Source organism: Marmota monax, unplaced genomic scaffold, assembly GCF_021218885.2.
Source record: "Marmota monax isolate L192 unplaced genomic scaffold, Marmota_monax_Labrador192_F-V1.1 WCK01_AAM20220418_F8-fsc00092, whole genome shotgun sequence".
Classification (NCBI taxonomy): domain Eukaryota; kingdom Metazoa; phylum Chordata; class Mammalia; order Rodentia; family Sciuridae; genus Marmota; species Marmota monax.
Window position 1 is genome coordinate 6248303 of NW_026692583.1, and position 21925 is coordinate 6270227.

General features: G+C 38.6%; 1 protein-coding gene across 4 annotated transcripts in view; it reads left to right on the plus strand.

The window, feature by feature from the left end:
* Positions 1–21925, plus strand: part of Med13l (mediator complex subunit 13L) — a 305063-nt gene that overhangs the window by 270811 nt on the left and 12327 nt on the right. For all 4 annotated transcript variants that reach the window (XM_046446238.2, XM_046446239.2, XM_058579892.1 and 1 more), the window contains 11 exons: positions 4002–4181; positions 4589–4812; positions 6569–6761; positions 7394–7820; positions 8441–8660; positions 10127–10315; positions 14563–14792; positions 14987–15129; positions 18157–18315; positions 19122–19298; positions 20505–20662. In XM_046446238.2, coding sequence (XP_046302194.1) covers positions 4002–4181; positions 4589–4812; positions 6569–6761; positions 7394–7820; positions 8441–8660; positions 10127–10315; positions 14563–14792; positions 14987–15129; positions 18157–18315; positions 19122–19298; positions 20505–20662 — 2300 coding nt within the window. The remainder of the gene's footprint in view (positions 1–4001; positions 4182–4588; positions 4813–6568; positions 6762–7393; positions 7821–8440; positions 8661–10126; positions 10316–14562; positions 14793–14986; positions 15130–18156; positions 18316–19121; positions 19299–20504; positions 20663–21925) is intronic.

The window sequence follows — 21925 nt, forward strand, 5'->3', positions numbered from 1 at the left end:
ATTTCTTCTTATATCAATCACAGCAGGCAACCCATTTTGGCAGCCTCTGTCTGCAGGGTATCAAAATCATCCCCAGTGTACACGCTGATCGTTTGCATACCTCGCATGCTAACATGTACCCATTCCTCAGGATCAGGTGCTAGTGAGGCCTCATTCTTAAACCCTTCTGTCCATTTACCAAGTACTTTCCCCTTTCTCTGGTTTCCCAACATATTGAATCTCTTATGAAAATGATCACATTACTTTGTGGTTACTGAAATACATTACAAGCTCTTATCATATTAAAAGCTCCAGTTGGGCTAAGGGTATTGCTCAATAGTAGTAGAGCGTATACTTTGCATGCATGAGACCCTGAGTTATCCTCAGCACCATACGGGCAGGGGATCTCCATTTTGGAGTAGGGCTCTAAAAGTTCTAAGCGACCTGCTTGCCTCTTCCCTTATCATTCACTCTCTACACTGTGATACATGTTGGGACATAAAATCATGACTGAGGGAGACAGGGTATCTTCCCTCACGGGTAGATGTTATCCATTTTGAAAAATGGACATTTGAATGTTAATAAAATAATTACACACATAAGCATATTATTACAAATCATTGAGTGATGAACACATGGCTAGAGGGGCCACCCCAGACTGCAGGTCAGAAAACACTCACCGAGGCAGTAGCACCTACTCTGAGAACTCAGTGATGAGCATGGACTAGGTAGCTGAAGAGGGTAGGGCACAGGTTGTTGCATCCCAGCCAGAAGAAGAGGCAGGCGTGAAGATGCAGAGTTATGTGAAGCCTGGGACTCCCAGAGAAATGGAAGAGTAAAAAGCCAGCAGAGGCTAGATTACAGAGAGCCTTTAATGGAGGGGTTGGGCCTTCATCGGAAGAGTAGTAAGAAGTCATTAATGGTTTTAAGAAGAGGCATTGACATCAGATTTACATAGTTAAACAAAACACTATATTCTGGCCATAATGTGGGGTGTGGATTAGAAAATGGCAGGAATGGATCTGGGAAGATATAAGACCAAATGAAAAATGGTAGCTTGCCTTAGAGTGGAGAAGAAATGGACACAGTCAAGAGATGTTTAGAAAGTATTATTGCAGAGTTTGTTAATGCCAGGAGTTTGGGGGATTAGGGTGAGGGAGAAGTTAAGGAAGATGCCCAGGTTTGTGGCTTGGGTCCCTGGGCAGACAGTGGTGTCATTCAGAGATCCACATACTTGAGTAGGATGAGAAATCCAGGTAGAAATGTCAAGTAGAGATGTAGTCCTGGAGTTCAGTGGGCATGGAGAGGTTGGAATGTGGGTGATATTTCCAGTCAGGGCACAGAGAAGCTCACTAGGAGGAGGAAGTGTAGGGTGAGCAGTGGGCAAAGCCACACTGAAATTTGACAAGGACAGAAGTGGGAGCCTGTAAAGGAGGTAGAGAAGGAAGACCAGAGAAAGACCTGTCTTGGAAGCCAGGCGTACAGGAGTAAGCAGTGTTGCAGAAAGAAGACAGGTCTGCAGACATTAAAGTGCAGCTGAATAGATTCAGATAAGGGTTAAGCACATTTTCTGAGCACAGTGAGAGTTGGTTCTGTTGGGGCGTGGGGACAGACAGGATGACCACACAGTGAAAAGAAAGGGACAGAGACCATGCTGGAGGGGATGTGTGAATGAAGCATGGACTCTGCCTCTGAACAGCTGTCAGTCTTGCAGGAAAAGGTCATTAATGCTCCTTAAATGTGGACTGAAGTAAAGAATAATAAAAGCAAACCCAGAAGACAGAGGTCAGTGGAATAGGGAAGGACACACATTCCAAGCAGGCTAAGCAAGAAGGTACTCATGGCTACTCCATGGCAGCAGCCACCCCTAAGGGAGCATTAAAGGGTTGTCTTCATTTTCATAACTGCTTAAGTTCAAATAGCATCCTGTGCTTAGCAAGCCTTTAATTAATGTCTACAGAATAAATTTTATGAAGTAAAGAAAATGCCACCTTTTCCTTAAAGAAATGTGCATGATCACCTGCAGTGGTTCTTTTCACTAAATCGTGACCTTTGGACAGAAACACACTCTGTGAATCAGTGGTATCATCTTACCCCTTGAGAAGGTGGACATCTTTATTGCAGGGGAAGTCTGAAAATTTTTAAGATGTTAAAATTAGCAGATATTACTATAGATGAATAAGATGGGAGACAGAGTTGCAAAAAAGCAATGCCTTAAATCACATCCTTTCACAACACACCTTTTATTTTGTGTGTAGAGGAAGAGAGTTTATGGCTTGCTTTTAATTGTAGATTGACACAATACCTTTATTTTATTCATTTTTTTTTTTTTTATGTGGTGCTGAGGATGGAACCCAGGGCCTCACACGTGCTAGGCACTGGGCTACAACCCTGGCCCTCTGGCTTGCTTTTATTTTTCTCAAATCCGTGGTTTTGTCATTTCCCACTTTAGGTCGCTATGGGTATAGAAGTACTTTCTGTCTTTCTTTATTATAAATTAAAGAGAAGCACAAGTTTAAGGTACAGGTGATTAGCACTGCTTTATCCTCACCAGATAGCTGGGCAAGGTGTGGAGAAATGTCCAAGAGGCCAGGCTGCCACTCAGCTCCGCAAGTGGTCATATGGGGATATGGGGTTTGACCTTGACTTGTCAGGTCCCCCATGGCAGCAGCCACCTCTAAGGTTTTCAGAAAAACTGGGTACCCCCATTTGTGCATGAAATTGGAGTAGTCCTTCCAGAGTTTAAAGAAAAAACAAAAACAAAAACTCTGTGTACTACCAGTTTGTAACCTGTGTTGTGTTGATGTAGGGACAGATCTGAGAATATGATAAGAACCCTTTAATACCCTTTCTAATCAGCCAGAAAAGTAGAGCAAGCATCCATCTTCAGAAGTCCAGCTGCAGGCTCTCCTAGCGTGCCACCTCCAGCTGGATAGTTGTTTTCTGCAGACATGTTTTAGAAAGTGATGAGCATTATGGACCCTCCATTCTGGGAAAAGTGCAAACATATTCACACAAGTACTCATGTGATCTAGCATGGATTCTCAGGGGTTTTCAAATTCTAGGTTAAAAACTCCTCTCAAGTGACAGCTGGCAGAAGGAATATTTACTCTTTAAACAATTAATTCCTTACCTTCTTCAGCACCCAGATGGCTTCATGCTGTCTCTGCTGCAGTTCTGTTTGCCTCTGACTGCATTGCAGGTCTTCTCTTTACGCATTGGTATTTTGTGAAAATATTTTACATTAAGAACATTAAAATCTCTTCCTCTCCTATTTTCCCTCCCCATCTTAGTGTTGGGGATTGAACCCATGACCTTGTACATGCTGGACAAGCACTCTACCACTGAACTACATCATCAGCCCTAAATAGTTTTGTAAAGTTTCTATTTTAGGTTCATTTTGATCTACTCATCTTAAGTCAAAGCATCCATATCCATACAAGTTTGTTTGTTTGTTTGTACTGGGAATTGAACCCAGGGGTGCTTAACCACTAAGCCACATCCCCAGCCCTTTTTATTTTGAGACAGGATCTCGCTAAGTTGCTTAGGACCTTGATAAGTTGCTGAGGCTGCCCTTGAACTTGTGAGCCTCCTGCCTTAGCCTCTGAAGTTGCAGGGATTTTAGGCATGTGCCATCAGGCCCACTTGCAAAGCATTGATAATCACAAGTAAAAGTAATGTGATGTAAAAAAGCTTTTGAAGCTCTCTTATGGAAATTCTTAAACGGGTTTCCATGATTTAAAAAATTATACCTATTCATTTTTTCTCTTTTAAACAATTCTTTAGGTAAACTCTTATCTAGAATAACAATTTTTCTTTCTGTTTGTTTTGGTTAACAAGTTATCAGTTATTTTTTTTCTCTAATTTAGACTATCTTTTCTCTTGACTCTTAGGTCAAGAACCTTAGAATCTGATACAGCTAATGACATCTTTGTCATGGACTATGACTGAGATCCAAGATGATGACCAAAAAGAGGAGAATGTTAATCCCCTTATCCTTTGTGTTCCCATGTCTCTTCCAGTGCTAGACATCAGCATGCTCTCCTCTCAGGATGTGGTCCGCATGCTGTTGTCCCTGCAGCCCTTTCTCCAAGATGCCATCCAAAAGAAGCGCACGGGCAGGACCTGGGAGAACATTCAGCACGTGCAGGGACCACTCACCTGGCAGCAGTTCCATAAGATGGCGGGACGTGGAACCTACGGTAGTCCTGGCTGACTTAAACCCCTTCTCACCTCAGTGCTCCCCACTGAAGTGTAGCATTAGTTACTGTCCAACCCTCACTTCACTAGCAAAACTAGTTTTTTAGTCAGGATCATAGTGCCCGCGTTAAAGGAAATGAAGTAATACTGCTTGGAAAGTTAACTTTCACTTGTTCTGGTCTGTCCTCTGGTTTTATTGGGCCTTCAGAAGAAACTTTAGACTCAATTAATGGTCTTCATCAAAGACTGCTTAATTAGATGATTTGAAAAATACTTTTAAGAGTATTATGTCACAGGTAATGACATTTCAGATCCAAAATTAAGACCAGTGCCCCCAGAAATTTCTAAAATGCCCAGACTGTGAGAAATAGAATCTCAAGCACTTTCCTAAATGACAATGTTGTTCTAGGTTCAGAAGAATCTCCTGAGCCGTTACCCATCCCTACCCTGCTGGTAGGCTATGACAAGGACTTTCTGACCATCTCGCCATTCTCCTTGCCCTTTTGGGAAAGGCTGTTGTTGGACCCATATGGGGGCCACCGTGATGTTGCCTATATTGTGGTGTGTCCAGAAAATGAGGCCTTGCTCGAAGGAGCCAAAACTTTCTTCAGGGACTTGAGTGCTGTATATGAGGTAAGAAAGTTATTATGAGCATTCTTTTTATGACATGAGTCTCCTGATTGTTTCTGATTATGAACTGAATTTGAAAAAACAAATTTCTTAAAAGTAGATTTCAAAGTAAAAATTGCAAACAGAGGATGAAGAAAAGAATTAAATTGGCAAGGCCCCCCCCCCCACCCTTCCCTCTTGGCTTTATTCTTGATTAGATTGAGAAAAAATTCCTCTACCAGCCTTAGAACACATCTTAAAATCCCATCCACTGTTTTTTTTTCCCCATTTATGAGCTCAAAGTTTAAAGGTATTGTACACTAGGAAAAAGTGGTAGCTGTGCGCAAGATGAACTCTACAAAAAAGAAAGCACATCTGTTCTTTTTATTTACTTTTTGGTGGATGGATACAAGTTCTCAAAAGCTATAAAAAAAATAAATGTTTAGCTTGAACATTTCTGGATCAAAAGAAAAGTTGAATGCATTGTGCTTCTGCTGTGTTTTAACACTACCTTCTTCTTAATAACCATAATCATGTGAAAACCAGCTGGATAATGTTCTCTCTCTAATATGTAAATTCTTGTTACTTTTGAAAGGTTAGACTTGTGGCACTTACATTTCTTTTGTTGAGGTCCATATACACTAAGTTCTTTGTACCTTATGATTCATATATGGCAAGATTAAATGAAATTATTTGTTAAAGTGTTTATAACATAGACAGGTACCTAATAAACATTACAAAGTGTTTTGTAAATAAGATGCCAAGCTGAATTTCAAATATATTTCCAAAGAGTACATTCACTATCTGTAAACATACAAGTAAACATGGAATAGTAAATTTAGGAGTTGCTTCAGAGAAATGAGGAGATGCTAAAATGCCATGTGATGACATCTGTTGAGCCATTGAAAGAAACCCTTGGGTATAAGTCATTTCTGCATAGCACATGGTCCATGGACACACAATACCATTAAGTCATAATTAATCTATCACAGACAACTCATGTCTGTCTAAAGCTCACCCATTCTCTCGAATAAAACCTTCAAAGTAAGTTTTAGAAGGTTCAGGCACCCCTCGCCCCATTCTCTCTTGCGTTACTGGGGCTGCTCAAGGATTATGCACTAGAGAATTTTATGGTGGCTTGATAAGCTTTCACTTAACCCAACTCTAATAAGGGGTACTAATATGGACTCTTTTGCTGCTGAACAGATAGTTGGCTCTTTGGAGGGTGTTGTGAGTGTCCATTGAGTGTCCTGGAGATTACCAGCAGATTCTCATTGTCCTAAAACAGCTACTTCCTTTTGAAAAGTGATTGGGATGCTTATTGCTTTACCTCTGGACAATCAATCTAACAGATGGCCTATAAAATCTTAGTATTATTTTATGAGAAAACATTATGTGTAAGGATTACTTAAGAGATTTTAGTGGACGTATGTCTCAGTTTTAGTAGTTAGAAATCCTGTTAATTCTTCTTCACTTGCTCATTAGCCTTAAGGTAGTGTTCAGCAATCTCCTTTGTGCAAGAGAAATTGGCCTGGGTGAAGAAACATTTAGTTTTCTTCTGAGGGCCTAGTTCAGATTTTGGAGAGAGAGCAATTTTAGGGTAAATTAAAAAGTCCAGCTTATAATGTTCATTTGATTGCATGTGGATAAACCTAAAGGAAAAGGAAAAAGCTTGCATGTTTATGGTAACCTCCCTTGCTGAGCGAAGGGCCGAGTGTAGGTACTGTGTGAAGGACTGACTGACTCCTATTGAAAATAATGGGCTTGCTTGTGTCCTCAGATGTGTAGGCTTGGGCAGCACAAGCCCATCTGCAAAGTGCTACGTGATGGCATCATGCGTGTGGGAAAGACCGTGGCACAGAAGCTGACAGATGAGCTTGTGAGCGAATGGTTTAACCAGCCTTGGAGCAGTGAGGAGAATGACAATCATTCCAGACTCAAACTTTATGCGCAAGTTTGCCGCCATCACCTAGGTAAATGGAGGGTTATTTGGCCAAGCAGAATTGCAGGTGTAAAGTAGCAGGTCCTACCCATCTCCTAACAGATGCGGTATTAAATTTCTTTTGTCTCAAATAATGTTAGCATTTCATTACTATACCTAGTTTAGTCTAATTTTTGTATTCTAGGTAGTTAAATCCTAATTTTCTTAAGGAAGCAATATCTATTTATACCACATTTTGAAAATTTAGCAGCATGACTTGGTATTAACTGCTTACATTTAACCCATATTCTCCAGAGAACCTCTGAGGTTCGTAAAGCCATATATACATAAGAGCATAATACACCACGATGGCTATGCAATATATGGCTTCTTATTTTTCAGTGAAGGCATATGAAGTCTGTCTGGAAACAGAATATTATGAGTGATTAATATTTATTTTCAAATAATCTTTTTCTAAAAACTCATAAGTTGTGTCACATGCATTTCTGTGTTTGCAGTGTGTATAAGCACATCCGCAAGTGTGGAGATAGTATTTAGGGTGTCAGAATCAGAGTACAGCATCCCAAGAGCATACTTTTTGAAAAATGCAACCATTCTAACATCTGATGAAGTTTGACTCTGCCAAACATTGCTGACACCAACTGTCTGTGTATTCTCTTTCAGCACCTTATTTAGCCACTCTGCAGCTAGACAGCAGCCTGTTGATACCACCTAAATACCAGACCCCACCAGCAACAACACAGGGACAAGCTCCGCCTGGGAATGCTGGGCCTTTAGCTTCAAATTCAGGATCAGCAGCTCCCCAAGCTGGCAGTGCATTCAATCCCACCTCTAATGGTGGTTCTACAAACCCCTCAACAAGTAGTTCCACATCTGGTTCTTCCGTGCCCCAGGTCTCGTCATCTGCTTCTGCTCCGGGTATTAACCAGATGAGCACTACCTCTTCCTCAGGACTCAGCGGTAGTGTTGGAGGGCAGAACCCCAGTGTTGGGGGCAGTGCCACGGACAGAACCCAAGGGAACATGGGCTGTGGTGGAGACACTGAGCTTGGGCAGAACTCCTCCCAGCCCGTGCAGGATGGACAAGAAAGGTGGGTTCAACTTGGACCTCTTCTTTTGCCCCACCTCAGTGAATCTCCAAATCCAATAGAATGCTCTGTTTTTCTTCTTTCCAATAAAAAGTGACAATTGTCAATCTGTAGCTACATTAAGAAATTTGACACTTCTAAAAACTTACTGTAACTGACAAACTTATTAAGCTTATTAATTCACTATTAGGCTTGTTATACAATCTCTTTCTAGAGTATTACCACAGAAAAGAAAAGGGAGTTGAAAAAGAGACCTCCCAGTTTAGAGGTTTAGTATCCTTCTTCCAAAATACTTAGGACTGGAAGTGTTTCAGAGTTTGGAGATTTTTTAATTTGGGAATATTTGCATAGACTTCACAGGTTGAACATCCCTGATCTGAAAATCTGAAATCCAAAGCACTCCAAAATCCAAAACTTTTTGAGCATCATGCTAAAGTTTTGGATTAATGATGTTGATCACTATTGCCATTTCCATCTGTCCTTGGTGCTAGTGGCTTGATTTGCCTGCTCCTAGTATATGATGCACACATATTCATACCTTCGGCCTATAGTCATTGTCCACAGAGTCAGTGTGCTCTACAATTGGCTTGTTTCATGTACCTCACAAGTGACTTTCTCTCCAGTGTTACAGAAAGGGAGAGAATAGGAATTCCCACGGAGCCTGACTCTGCAGACAGCCAAGCCTACCCTCCTGCTGTTGTGATTTACATGGTGGACCCATTCACCTACACTGCAGAGGAAGACTCCACTTCTGGAAACTTCTGGCTCTTGAGCTTGATGCGCTGCTACACAGAAATGCTGGATAATTTACCTGAGCATATGAGAAATTCTTTCATTCTCCAGGTTATTGTCTGCAAGTTTATTCTTTACATATGTTGTTTTTATGAAATTAAATTTATGATTTAAAAAATTTAATAGTACATGAAAGTATGAAAGGAAAAATATTCATAATTTTTACCTTTTAGATAAAACCATCATTATTTATTTTTGTCTTTTAGCTTTTCCCCTACATTTTTACAAGGTTGAGATTCTGGTTTTAATATAATTTTTAATCTTTTTCTAGGCATTACTCATGAATATTTTTCCATGTTCCCTACAATTTACACCAGTAACCTTTTCTTTTTGCCGTGTTGGGGATAGAAGGGCCTTGAGCATGCTAGGCAAGTGCTGTACTACCGAGCCCACCCGAGCCTCCCCTGTTTTTAATGACTACATATTTTCCATCTTTAACTATTCCTATGTAGATAGACCTTTATCTCTGCTTTTTTTATTTATAAACAAAGCCAAGTAAACATGTTTGTGTCTTATCTTCCCCCACCCTTTTTACATTTTTAGGTCATTTTTTAAAAGTGGATTCTTAGCTGTAGATGATGAGAAATGTTGTCAGATTCCTTTCCCCAAAACTTATTTACCTTTCTTTTAGCAGTAAGCAAGCATGTTTCTTTTCACTACATCTTTGCTAGTTTTATAGTGAAATAATTTTGTAAAAAATATTTTATATGGATGAAAAATGAGACCTAGGGTGTATTGGGTTTATTTTGTTTTATTTTGTTTTGTTGGTGGTAGTAGTGATGTTACTGAGGATTGAACCTACTGATGGTCTACCTCTGAGCCACATCTCCATATTTTTTATTTTTTGATAGGGTCTTGCAAAGTTACTTAGGGCCTCGCCAAATTGCTGAGGCTGGTCTCAAACTTGTGATCCTTCTATCTCAGTACCAAGTTGCTGGGATTACAGATGTGTGCCACCGCACCCAGCTTTGGTTTTGTTTTTAAATTTTTTATTTGTTCCTTTTGGGTTTTGTTTTATTGTCACATAAAATGAAAGTTATCCTATAGAATTAAAAGATTGAAGTTTAGGTGATCAAAATAGAAGGTTGATAATTGTTCATTGTTTCAACGTCATTCACACACGATTAAGCAGTAATTCCAAAGATGCCATGCATGCTATGTGTATACATTATACAAATGAGAAAAATAATAAAATGCAAGTTTTAAAATTTTGGAACCATGGCAATAGCAAATCAAAAATTTATACCAAAAGTAGGAGTAGGGTAATTTCTAAGTGAAAGTATGTCTTGGCCAACATAATTTGCTGCTCGTAACATTATGTTATAAAAAATCCTACATGTCACATAGGACTTTATGCCACTGGAAGAAATTAGAATTTAATCGTCTTATGGTTGACATTTACATTGTTTAAAGCCAAGGTCCCTCCCCCACATCAAAGAATAAATTCATGCCATTTCACTTTTCAGCTGCCTTGTAAACATAGTAAATCTCCTGGGGTTGGTTGGTTTGTGTTTTAGATTGTGCCTTGCCAGTACATGCTGCAGACAGTGAAGGATGAACAAGTTTTCTACATTCAATACTTGAAGTCCATGGCATTTTCAGTGTACTGCCAGTGCAGGCGACCTCTGCCTACACAGATCCACATTAAATCCCTCACAGGATTTGGGCCTGCAGCCAGCATTGAGATGACCCTCAAGAACCCTGAGGTGAGTATTGGAGGGCAGAAATTTGCAGAAAGAATGCTTTGGTACTAAAAATGCAAACCAGGAGGATGTCTTATCTGATGCACAGATTTGTTGGTTGCTTGGTTGGTCTTCTACCTTTATATAAGAGTTGGTAGGTTTCTTTAATTGTTAAGTTAAAACAAATACTGCTCTGAACTTTAAAATTATTTTGAGAGAAGAGATAAGCAAGCTCTTTTTTGTTTCACTTAAGATCTAAGGCAATAATATACTTATCACTTTTAGGTACTAATGTTCAAATTTCCTAAATTTATTTTGTTTCTTATTGTTCTCACTAAACTGTCTTATGTTACAGATTCTCTGCTCTCCTTTGATCTGACTCATGTCTGAGGCAGCAGTGATCTGTGTATTCACTGTGTGAGAGCACCTCACTTTCTGAGATGTGCTCTCCCAGAGTCCCAACTTTATTATTCCTCATCTCGTGCTGTTGGGAAATGAATGCTTTTCCCTCGCATCTTCTTGGGTCTACATCCCATAGATAACATACCTTTAAGGGAATTTTAAAATATAAAGCCAAATATGTCTTTTTTTTTTTTTTTTTTTTTTTTTGTGTGTGGCAAGATTTTGCTGAGTTTCCCAGGGCTGCCTCAAACTTGAAATCTTTCTGCCTCAGCCTTCTGAGTAGCTAGGGTTACAGATGTCCACCACCACACCCAGCCAAAATATCTCTTAAACAAAAATCTTATGCTCCCCTTGTTTTTCTCATTCTTTATCTTGAAAATGTGTGTCTAAGGCAGTGTTTAGCTTTATCAAAGGTTTAAAAACCAATTCCCACAATCTCATGGCATAAAAGAAAACCCATTAATAAAAGCCAACAAAAACCTCTTCGCCTTAAGAGACCTTTTAAAAAACATGTTTCTGGAAAAAAAAAAAAATGTTTCTGGAAAACTGCACAGGATGCTAAAGCTTGGAAGTGAGAAATGATTCAAGTAGTTAATACTGTATTGGAACTTGGTTCAGGTCAGCCTAGTCCCAGGGGAGAAAGCTGCTCAGCTGATGACCTACATTCAGTCTGGTGTTAAATACAGTTTCTATTTTTGGCATTTTCAGTTTAGTTTAGTCTTGGAGTTTGAATTTTTCATTTTTGTGAGCAGTTCGTTCATCTATTCTATTAGCTTTTTCGAGAATTTAAAATTTTATCTTTGTTTCTTTGTCTCCTGAAATTATGAATTGATGTTTTTCTTTATAAATGTGGGATCTTTCTGTTCTTTACCTCCTTGAGGAGGTAAAGAATTCAGATGCAGTCATTTCTTGATGCTTTGAGAAGTGATCACAGGTCAAGTAATAACTAATAGTGTTGTGTATTCTGTAGTGGAGATTAAAGAGAGGCGGGCTGCCTACTATTAATATATCCCAAGGCATCATATAACATTTTTAAAGATTATAATATACTTTATCAGAACATCATCAGGGGCTCTTGAGACAAAGTGAGGCTTAGTTTAAAATAAGTGGCAAACAGACTTCAAGTAACATGCCTCCCCCCATTCCTTTCAGTGGGAAAAGAGAAATAAGCCTATTTTATTTGAAATAAGTCTATTTTCTTTTAAAAACAGAAGCACCACATTTTGTAAATGTTTGCCAAGGTGTGTGAGTTCCTGTATGTGAGTCATGGTCAGTTGGTCAGTTGGTGGCCTGTCCGGATGGAGCACTGTGCTTCCCTCGCTTCAGCCATTGAGCATCTGCTCTGTGCCAGGTGCTGCCTTCCTGCCAAGACAGGGGGCAGCAGTGAAGGGAACAGCCGGGCCCCTGCTACATGCAGTGCTGATTCCCTGGGGTAGCACATGCAAGCACCTTGTCACATAAGAAAGCGTGTACTTCGTATTTATATGCAAGTTTCGATACTATAGCTAGTATCACTTTCGTTTTCTTATGTAATATTTAGCATCATAAAAACAATTTGGTAGTAGTAGACAGGATTCTGAATGTTCTCAACACAAAGTAACAGTTTGAGGTGATGGATGTACCAGTTACTCTGGCCTGATCATCACATGTTGTCTACATGTTTTAGAATTCACAAGATAAATATATGCAGTAACTATCAATTAAGATTTATATATAGAATCTTATGGACTGGGCTGTGGCTCAGTGGCAGAGCGCTTGCCTCGTGCATATGAGGCATTGGGTTCGATCCTCAGCACCACATAAAAACGAATAAACAAAATAAAGATATTGTGTTCATGTATAACTAAAAATATTAAAAATAATAATAACAATGAGATATATAGTATCTTAAAACACTGTTTGGGAATCATATTTTACCTAATTATTTACCACAAGCTGTCTATTGCAGCTAAAATATTTGACATTTAACCTTTTGTTTTATGTCAGACTTTCAAACAACCTCACTTGGACCTTTTTTTTTTTTAATAACAGCTTTATGGAGATAAATTCACCTTTTTAAATTGTGTAGTTCAGTGATTTTAATATAATCACAAATTTATACAGCCATCACTTCTATCTGATTTTTAGAACATTTTTGTCAATCCTGAAGAAAATTCTACTCCTCACAATCATCCCTCTTTTCCCTCCCCTCAGCTCCTGGCAGTCACTAATCTACCTCTGTCTCTCTTGAGTGCCTGTTCTGGACATTTCATATAAATAAAATCATATAATATGTGATTTTTTAAATATTTGGCCTCTTTCATTTAGCATAGTTTTTATAAGGCTCCATGTTATAGCATGAATCATTTCATGGTTAAATAATATTCCGTGGGATGGTTATACCATATTTTATTTATCTCTCCAGTAGCTGGTAGACATTTGTATTGTTTCCACTTTTTGACTATTGTGAATAATGCTGTCACAAACTTTTGTACAAAGATTTTGTGTGGACATGTGTTTTCAGTTCTTTTAATAAGTATGTTAGAGTCCAATTTCTGGGTCATATAGAAAGTGAATGGAATAGTGGTGGGTTGGTTTTACAACTTTGAGGAAATCATTGAGTATCTCTTGGCCTGAGTTTTTGAACCCTAAAATGAATACTTTGGATTAGATTATTTCTAAAGCCTCCTTTATCTTTAAAATCGTGTTTTTCTGTTAACTACTATGCTTCCTGCTGACAGTTCAGGAATCAGTAACTATGGCTGTGGGTCAGATCTGGCCTACCCCTGTACTTGTATAACAAACCAGGTAAAAATTATTTTTCCATTTATAAAAAGACAAGAGTATATGCAGAGACCCCTAAAATATAATCTTTACTATCTGGTCCTTTATAAACATTTTCTTACTCCTGTTGCAATTTATTAAATAGCAATGTGTATATGATAGCTGTTAAAAAAATGATGTCAATTACATTTTGTCTAGTTTTCTAAAATATTTGTCTTGGGTAACAGCTAATGGTTTGGATTTCTAAAATTTCCTTTTCACACATATGCCTATTATTAAAATATATGTGTACTGCTGCTTGGTGAATTTCCAGTAAAAAATGTCACATAACAAGCACATGAAACAAAAGTGTAACCAGCAACAGAAGCTCCTTAGTGTCCCTTTGTAGTCACTGATGGTACTATTCTGACTTCTACCAGCATAGACTGTTTTTGACTTTACATACAGTTTATATTCTTTCGTGTCTGGCTTCCTGCACTCAGTGTTGAGATTTATCCATTTTTGTTGTTTGTTGTTGTGTTTTTTTTCATTATCTTTGCTGTTTAATATTCTGATTATGTGACTGTAACACAATTTGTCATCCATTTTACTGTTGATGGGTATTTAGGTTGTTTTCAACTTGGAGCTTTTATGATTAATACTGTTAGGAATATTATGACACCTGTTCTTGGGAGACACATATATGCTTTTATTGAGTCACAGAGGGGCAATGTGTAAAAGCTCTGAATTCTCACCAAACATGGTATTTTCTGCCTTTTTTATTCAAACATTCTGGCTGATGTATGTAGGGTTATCTCATTGTGGTTTCAATTTCCACTTTCCTAACAACTAATGAAATTAGTCCAGTTTACTTTCCAAAATAGTCATTTCTTTTAATAAGAAAATATTAGGTTGGTTCGGTTTCCTACCTTATATCATTTAAACAGTCTTTTTGTCATCTGTGTGAACATTACTGTTTACATGTGTAGTACTGGAGCAGGGGTGGGAAACAGTCTGTCATCATCACCATTTGTCCCTGTTGGTTTCCCTCAGTCTTATTCTGGGTTTTGTTGTAAACATTACATTGGGTGACTTTGTATTGAAACTGATTTTGATCTTGATTTCAGCGGCCCAGCCCAATCCAGCTTTACTCCCCTCCCTTTATATTGGCCCCAATCAAAGACAAATCAAAGCAGACAGAGCTGGGAGAGAACTTTGGTGAGGCCAGCCAGAAGTACAATGTGCTCTTTGTGGGCTATTGTCTATCCCATGACCAGCGCTGGCTCTTGGCTTCCTGCACTGACCTCCATGGGGAGTTATTAGAGACCTGCGTTGTGAATATTGCTTTACCAAACAGGTGAGAGGCCTTGATATCTGTGTTGTGTGTAAATTAATGCTGTATCTTTGATCAGATGTGACTTGAGCTCATTTTCCTATCTAAATGCAATGGAAACAGCATGGATATGTCCTTTGGAATTTTACAGCGTGTGTCTCATTAAGTGGTAACTTTGACTTATGCAGGGACCTCTTCTCCATTTCTTTCTTTCTTAGGTCCCGGAAGAGTAAAGTATCTGCACGTAAGATTGGACTGCAGAAACTGTGGGAATGGTGCATAGGCATTGTGCAAATGACATCGCTGCCCTGGAGAGTTGTGATTGGAAGACTTGGGCGCCTTGGCCATGGGGAGCTTAAAGGTGAGAAATTCCTGAAGCAGGATGTAAAAACCGGAAAGGGCTGAGCAGATGGAAAAAATTTAAGCAAAAAGGAAAAAATTTAAAGCTGGTAGTAAGACTAAAACATTATATTTTTGGTTGATTTACATGTATAAGTATCATGTTTTTAAATTCTTTTTTTAAAAATATATTTTTAGTTGTATATGGACTCAATGTCTTTGTTTTTACGTGGTACTAGGATTGAACCCAGTGCCTCACACTTGCGAGGCAAGTGCTGTACTACTGAGCCACAAACCCAGCCCTTAAACTTTTCTTTAGTAGCAAAATTATTTCTCCAAATAAAATTTCAAGTATAAAACAGAAATGGTGAGTTATTATAACTTATTATTATATTATAGTATAAAAGTTATGTGCTCAGTAAATCTAAATTTCTAACAATTTATATACTGAGGCAGTGAGATGAACAAGTCAATTTTAAAGATCAGAGATCTTCTATCAGAGATTAAAGGTGATTGTTGAAATCATATATAAAAATTTCCTTCAGTTTATCTGTTTGGTGGCTGAAGATGGTGATTTTTGTGTTTCTCTAGTTTGTTTTGGCGACATATTAGCAAGAAAATCCTGTTTCAGGAAGACATAGAGTAGCAAGTAAGAGCAGGTCTTTATTCCCAGTGCCAACGCCTGGTATTTTTCAGTCTGGAAGATAAAAAGAACAGATTTTTCTTTTTTAGTTGTATCCCCAATACATCTTCCTCTGCTTGTATTCCTTATTAAAAGCATAACAGTCAAGAAGTACTAAAAGTAACTTTGCCTAATGCACAACCAACCCCTAGCAGCTGCCTTGCCTGGCACAAGCCGAGCTCACGCACTGTCCTCATTTGTGTAGCTACTTACATAGTGTTTACAGGAGTAATACGAATAGGCCTTGACAGATACTTAAAAACCTTATTAATTAATGACACATTTATAAGAAGTTTTGTATATGATTATTGATGGAAATTTTTTTCTGAAGACTGCACCAAAGCAAAACTTACATCACAAATTAGCTTAGTGGTTTCCTGCATGCAAGTACATTAGAGCCAGCAGAGGGTCAGAGTAAACATTTTGCACTTTGTAGGTGAGATGGTCACTGTTGCAGCTGCTCAGCTCTGCTGTTGTAACATCAAAGCAGCCATAGAAAATGCCTACATTAATGGAGGTGACTGTGTTAATAAAACTTTATTTACAAAAATAGGTAGTGGCAGGATTTGACCTGCAGACCACAGTATGCTGACCCCTGCATTAAGCATCTAAGATATTTCTTTACGGGAAATTGATTTCAGATATTCGTGGATCCCTGAAATAAAACACCACTGATATAGGTAGAAATAAGTGTAACTCATTGACTACAATGAACATTGCATTTGAAGTTAATTTTCAGGGTTTGTGTAAGTTTATACAAATATTGCATAATATGTATTATTCTTAAGCATCAATTACACATGAAGTTATTTGAGTAATATTGTGAAACTAGAGACCAATAGGAAATATACCTTTTTCATTTGTTAAGGAATATCATAATGAATCTAATATCAGTAGCCTGAAGGTTAATACATTCAGGGATTCATCATTTCATTTCTGTCAGATTTCCTATCTTCCTCCGTACTCTGCTTTTTAGTTAATCTTATTTCTTAAAGGCTTTGAGCTATTCTTAATCCTTGGGGAAGGTTAGCATATAATAGAAAAGAAAAAGTGGGGATAATAATGTAGTCTAGTCACTTAGTGTTTTGGAAAATGATTAAGGCCATCTCTGTTCCTGGCATGATTTTCAAAGGGGGCACACTCTTGTTTCTTCTCTCTTAGAGGAGAGGGGCGTAAATGACTAGAGGAGCCCATCCAAAGACTGATAGAAAGCACACTCTCGGTAACAGAAACACCGGTGAACCCCACGTGCAGATCTGTTTATTCATCTCTGTCTCCCTCCTTTGTGGATCCATCTCCCTCCATTTCTGTGGCACTGCCAGATCACAGCCTTTGGACTTTTGATTCCGCTTTATCAATTTCTATTATCTCCAGAGTGCTTATGATGAAGCATTCACCCTGCCTTTACCTTCTTGTTTGGTTTGAGATGCAAAGCTCACACCTGTCTGATTTCGGACAGTTTTAAAACATACATTCTTCATGTTCCTGGACACCTTTATTTCACCCATTTCAGATTGAGGTTCCTTAGGAATATGAAAACATTTTTCTATTCAGCTTGTCTGAAAAAAACGTGCAGTTGAGAAGCCTGCAGTGAAGTGGCATTTGATCAGTGGGCTGTGACGTGACAGCAGTTTGCTACACAAGAGTAGTGCATAGTTCATGGGTATTGTAGAGGTCAAAAGAGAGGACCAAGTGACTTTCACCTCCCAGAGTAACATACCTGCAAGAGTGTTCTGATTGAGCACAATGCTTTTGTTCAGAAGCAGTACACAAATGTCACAAGTCGTGCTTCCAGCTTTCAGTTTTAACTATCACTTTGGCACCACTGGAAAACTGCACTCTCACAAGTTGTTTGTGAGGTCCTTTGGATGTTTTAAAAAAGGTTCACTTAGTTTCTGCTGCTGCTTGCCTTTTGTGGAATTAATAACCAACCTCGGGTAGTAAACAGAAGTGAGGCTCCCCCAGCTCTGCTGTCATCCAAAGAAAAGTACTGATAAACTGGGGGAAAGGAGGAGAAGGGCTAGAACAATCTTAACACTAACTTCATCATCAGAAGGCATTATAAGTGTCTAAATCTACCACGGTCTTTATGGGACTCTCAAGGGTCATTTCAGACATGACTTCAGCCTCCAGTATAGTAGACCTTTGTTTCTGAGTTAATAAGGTATAATAGAACTCAAGTAACATTTTCTTTGTAGTAAGGAGGTAAGGAGAGGAACTGAAAATGGAAGGGAATATGGAGAGACATGTTCCCTTTAGGGTCTAGTCATGGAAATTCAATTTCCAAATAATATTGCCAAAAAGTTCAGACCTCATACCAGTGTGTGTTTATGAAGACTGTATTATAACTATGATATTTGACTTCAGATTGGAGTATCCTCCTTGGAGAATGTTCACTACAGACAATCAGCAAACAGCTCAAGGATGTGTGCCGGATGTGTGGAATCTCTGCCGCAGACTCTCCTTCTATCCTTAGTGCCTGCCTGGTTGCCATGGAGCCCCAGGGGTCCTTTGTAGTGATGCCAGGTAAATTTCCTTTTGTCAGTTTCATTAATTAGGTATTACATCAGTTTGGTTCATTCAAACTTAAATCACAGGCACGTGTAGAATATCTCACTATTATTATATCTCTGTAAGAGAATATTGTACTTTGAGCTCAGTCATGGAAACCATTTGATCTCTTCCAAGGGTAATGGTTTGTGATTTTATTGTCTTTGCTGACCACAATTTGGGGGAGAGGTGCAAGTCTGGATCTGAGGGAGAGCTCTTAGAGCCATGATTAAGGACTATTGCCCACCCCTAGTTACCTCTGTTGCCTGCACCACTTGGAAAGTGACATAACTTCATTGTGCTTCTGTCCTTATCTATAAAATGGGGGTAATAGTTAGTACATAGAGGTTACTATAAAAGTTGGCATGTGGTAAGCAAGCATTCGGTGTCTGTTACTTACAGCATTTCTTATTTAAATGGTACCATTTTTATGGGATTGTTATCATTTAGGAGACATACTTTATTGTGAGCAACCATAGGAGAAGAAAAACTGGAGATTTATATTAGTAGAAATACTACATAAGTAATTTAAAAAAATATTAGCTGGACTCAATCCAGTTTTATCTTAAAATTTTCAGTGTTAAATGAGGTGGGTGTGTGATAGCTGTGTGCTCTGTGTTAAATTCTTTGAAAATATTTTAACAATTGGGTCCAACTCTAAATGTGTGATATTTGCACTAAACTGAAACCACTCCCCTTCAGGCCCTCTGAGAACCTCATTCCAGGGATGTTCACTGCTGCTGAAGGGAACTGACAAAAAATTCTTTTTTTTTTTTTTAAAGATGCTGTCACAATGGGCTCTGTTTTTGGCCGAAGTACTGCACTGAACATGCAGTCTTCTCAGCTGAATACCCCTCAAGACGCGTCTTGTACACACATCTTGGTGTTCCCAACATCATCAACCATCCAGGTGGCTCCAGCAAACTATCCCAACGAGGATGGGTTCAGCCCTAACAATGGTGAGTGGAGGCCTCTTTGTAACCAGTTAGAGACCCTTCTATCAACATGGCACAGAGTTAGAATATGGAGGTACCGTGCTGCTGCAGGTAGTTCTGTGGTGTAGTGAAGAACACATGAAATAGTACTAGGATTGGAGGGTTGAGGATCTTTTTGGTTTTAGAGCTTCAATTTGTCCCCATTATTATTAAGACCAAATAAAGACTTTTCCTCAGTTGGGTAATTAATTTTCCTCTGTTTTTCATTAAAGGCAAAAATAATTGCCTGATAATGCCTTGCACGTGGTGCCATTCTTTAAATAAATATTTGTTGATCTGCTTTTAAATGTTGAAGTACAAGGCAATATGAAGGTAGTGCCTTCCTTCCTCTAGTCCTTGGGAATCTAATTTGATTAGTCTTAAGGGATTGCTTTTGGTTTGAATATCTATTATAGCATTTGTTAAAATCTATTTTTGAACTGTGAAATGCTCAGTATTAAGCATTAACTTATACAATTTTTAAAGAGTTGTTTTTTAATAGGTGGCAGCATTTACTCATGTTAAATGGGGGATAAGGAAGGATATCAGATTTTATATGTAGCATGATCACAGTAAAATAACAAAAACATGAAAAAAGGGAAAGATCATAACAAAAATCTTCATGCTGTTTGGGTTATGGGTAATTGTTTTTTTCCTTTTTACACTTTCCTTTTTTTTTTTTTTTTTTTGAGTGCACCTTACTTTTACGATGTGGGAGGGAAATTCTTAATGAAAGCCTGGTGCTTTGATCTGCTCTTGGAGGATGCCTCCTCCTGTTTCGGGGCAAGTTCACACCTGTGAATGTGCATTCATTCAGCCTTCAGTGTTTTGGCTGCTAACTAGATGCATAGATGGTAGTTTACTGTGTTCTTAATGATGCCAACTTTAACTGTAATAATTAAATTGCTTCTTTAACTGTTTTACTATATTTTCATGTACCTTTGGAGGCTACACAGAGTTGTGGGGCTTTGTGTGCTTTTTTCCTCTATTCTGTTAATAACTCCATGTCAGGAGGTCACTGGGGAGAACAGAATGAAACCACCATTTGCAGCACCAGGCATGCAGTCATTAGCTCTTAGTAATGTGTTAACGACATGTGGCCATTAATCATAGGTTCATAAAACATGATGTTGGTTAAGTTGGGGATATGGCATCTTTTTAATTTTTATATTTTTCCTTCTCCTCCTCTAGATGATATGTTTGTTGACCTTCCATTCCCAGATGATATGGACAATGACATTGGCATATTAATGACTGGGAACCTCCATTCCTCTCCCAACTCCTCCCCAGTTCCCTCCCCAGGCTCTCCTTCTGGAATTGGTGTGGGCTCTCACTTCCAGCACAGTCGGGTAAGGGCGATTGGAAGGAGGTTGTTTAAACTACCTGAACCCTCAGGAGAATAATCCTTGTGACATATGATTATCCTTTTACTATATATACCTTTCTTCCTGATGGTCTAGCTCTCTGCCAGAGAAATAAGAGTGGGAAAATAACTCTCTAGTTCTATTTTGCATAGAAAGCAGGAATTTGAAAGAAATGTATTGTTTATGATGCATAATTTTGTAAAAAGAATGGTCCTACTGCAGATGCAGGATGTTTTTGTGGGTTTGTGTATGTTTCATTTTGTTCTTAGGGTGATGGAGATGAAACCAGGCCAAGCAGCACTCTACTACTGAGCTACAGCCCCAGCCCAAAGAGGGGATTTTAGGCAGTTGTGTTTTAGAAAAAAAATAGTTTTGTTTGCTTGCTACTTCTCTCTTATTTTAAAAGTATTTTTACTTTTCTCTCAAAATAGTGACTTTCAAGAGGACACAGCCCTGTTTATTTAACATCCACAGTTAAATGTTCATTGAGGAGCACATTGTTAATGGTTGCTTGTTTTGCAAGGAGCCTGTCTGTCTTGCTCTTATCTGTAGTTAACCTGCAGGGGTGGCAGGAGCCACCAGGAGGCTGATTTTACAGAAATGTCCAGGTTAATGCCATAGTATTAAGGACAAAACCAAACTTGCGGCTAATTTCATCTTCAATATCCCAGGACTCTTGGAGGCAGATTGACAGTTAAGTTCAAAAGGTGAAGGTTACAGTGTTCAAAAGTAAAAGGTTCTGTTAGCTCCTGTTCACTTTGTTTCACATCTAGATGGTTCATGCCTCATCACTAAACTGTATTTTTTATTTAAAATGCTATGAGATTAAGAAAAATAGTCATGTTTAGTATCTTAGGCTGAACAAGTATAAGCAGCCCAGCGCACATTTTTTTAAGACACAAAAATGGACTTAAAGGAATTAGGTTTCTGTCAGTGGAACTTGTGTTGCCAACACTGAAATCATTGAAGGATGGTCAAGAGAATGATGAGGATTTAAAGCTCAGTTTAGTCGCAGAGCAGGTGAAACCAGGGAAGGACACCTCAGTGTCCTCATGTTACTATCTGTCCCTCTAACCTCTCCTGGAAGGAAGCAATTTTTAAATGTCTTTGTTTTCTTTGTAGTTAGTTATTTGCAAGTTAAAAACAACTCGCTTGTTCATAGAAGATTCTTGTAATAAGAACCCTAAACACAAAATTTGTACTGGATGATTTTAAATGAGGATTTCTGCAAATTGTGGAGGCAGGAGA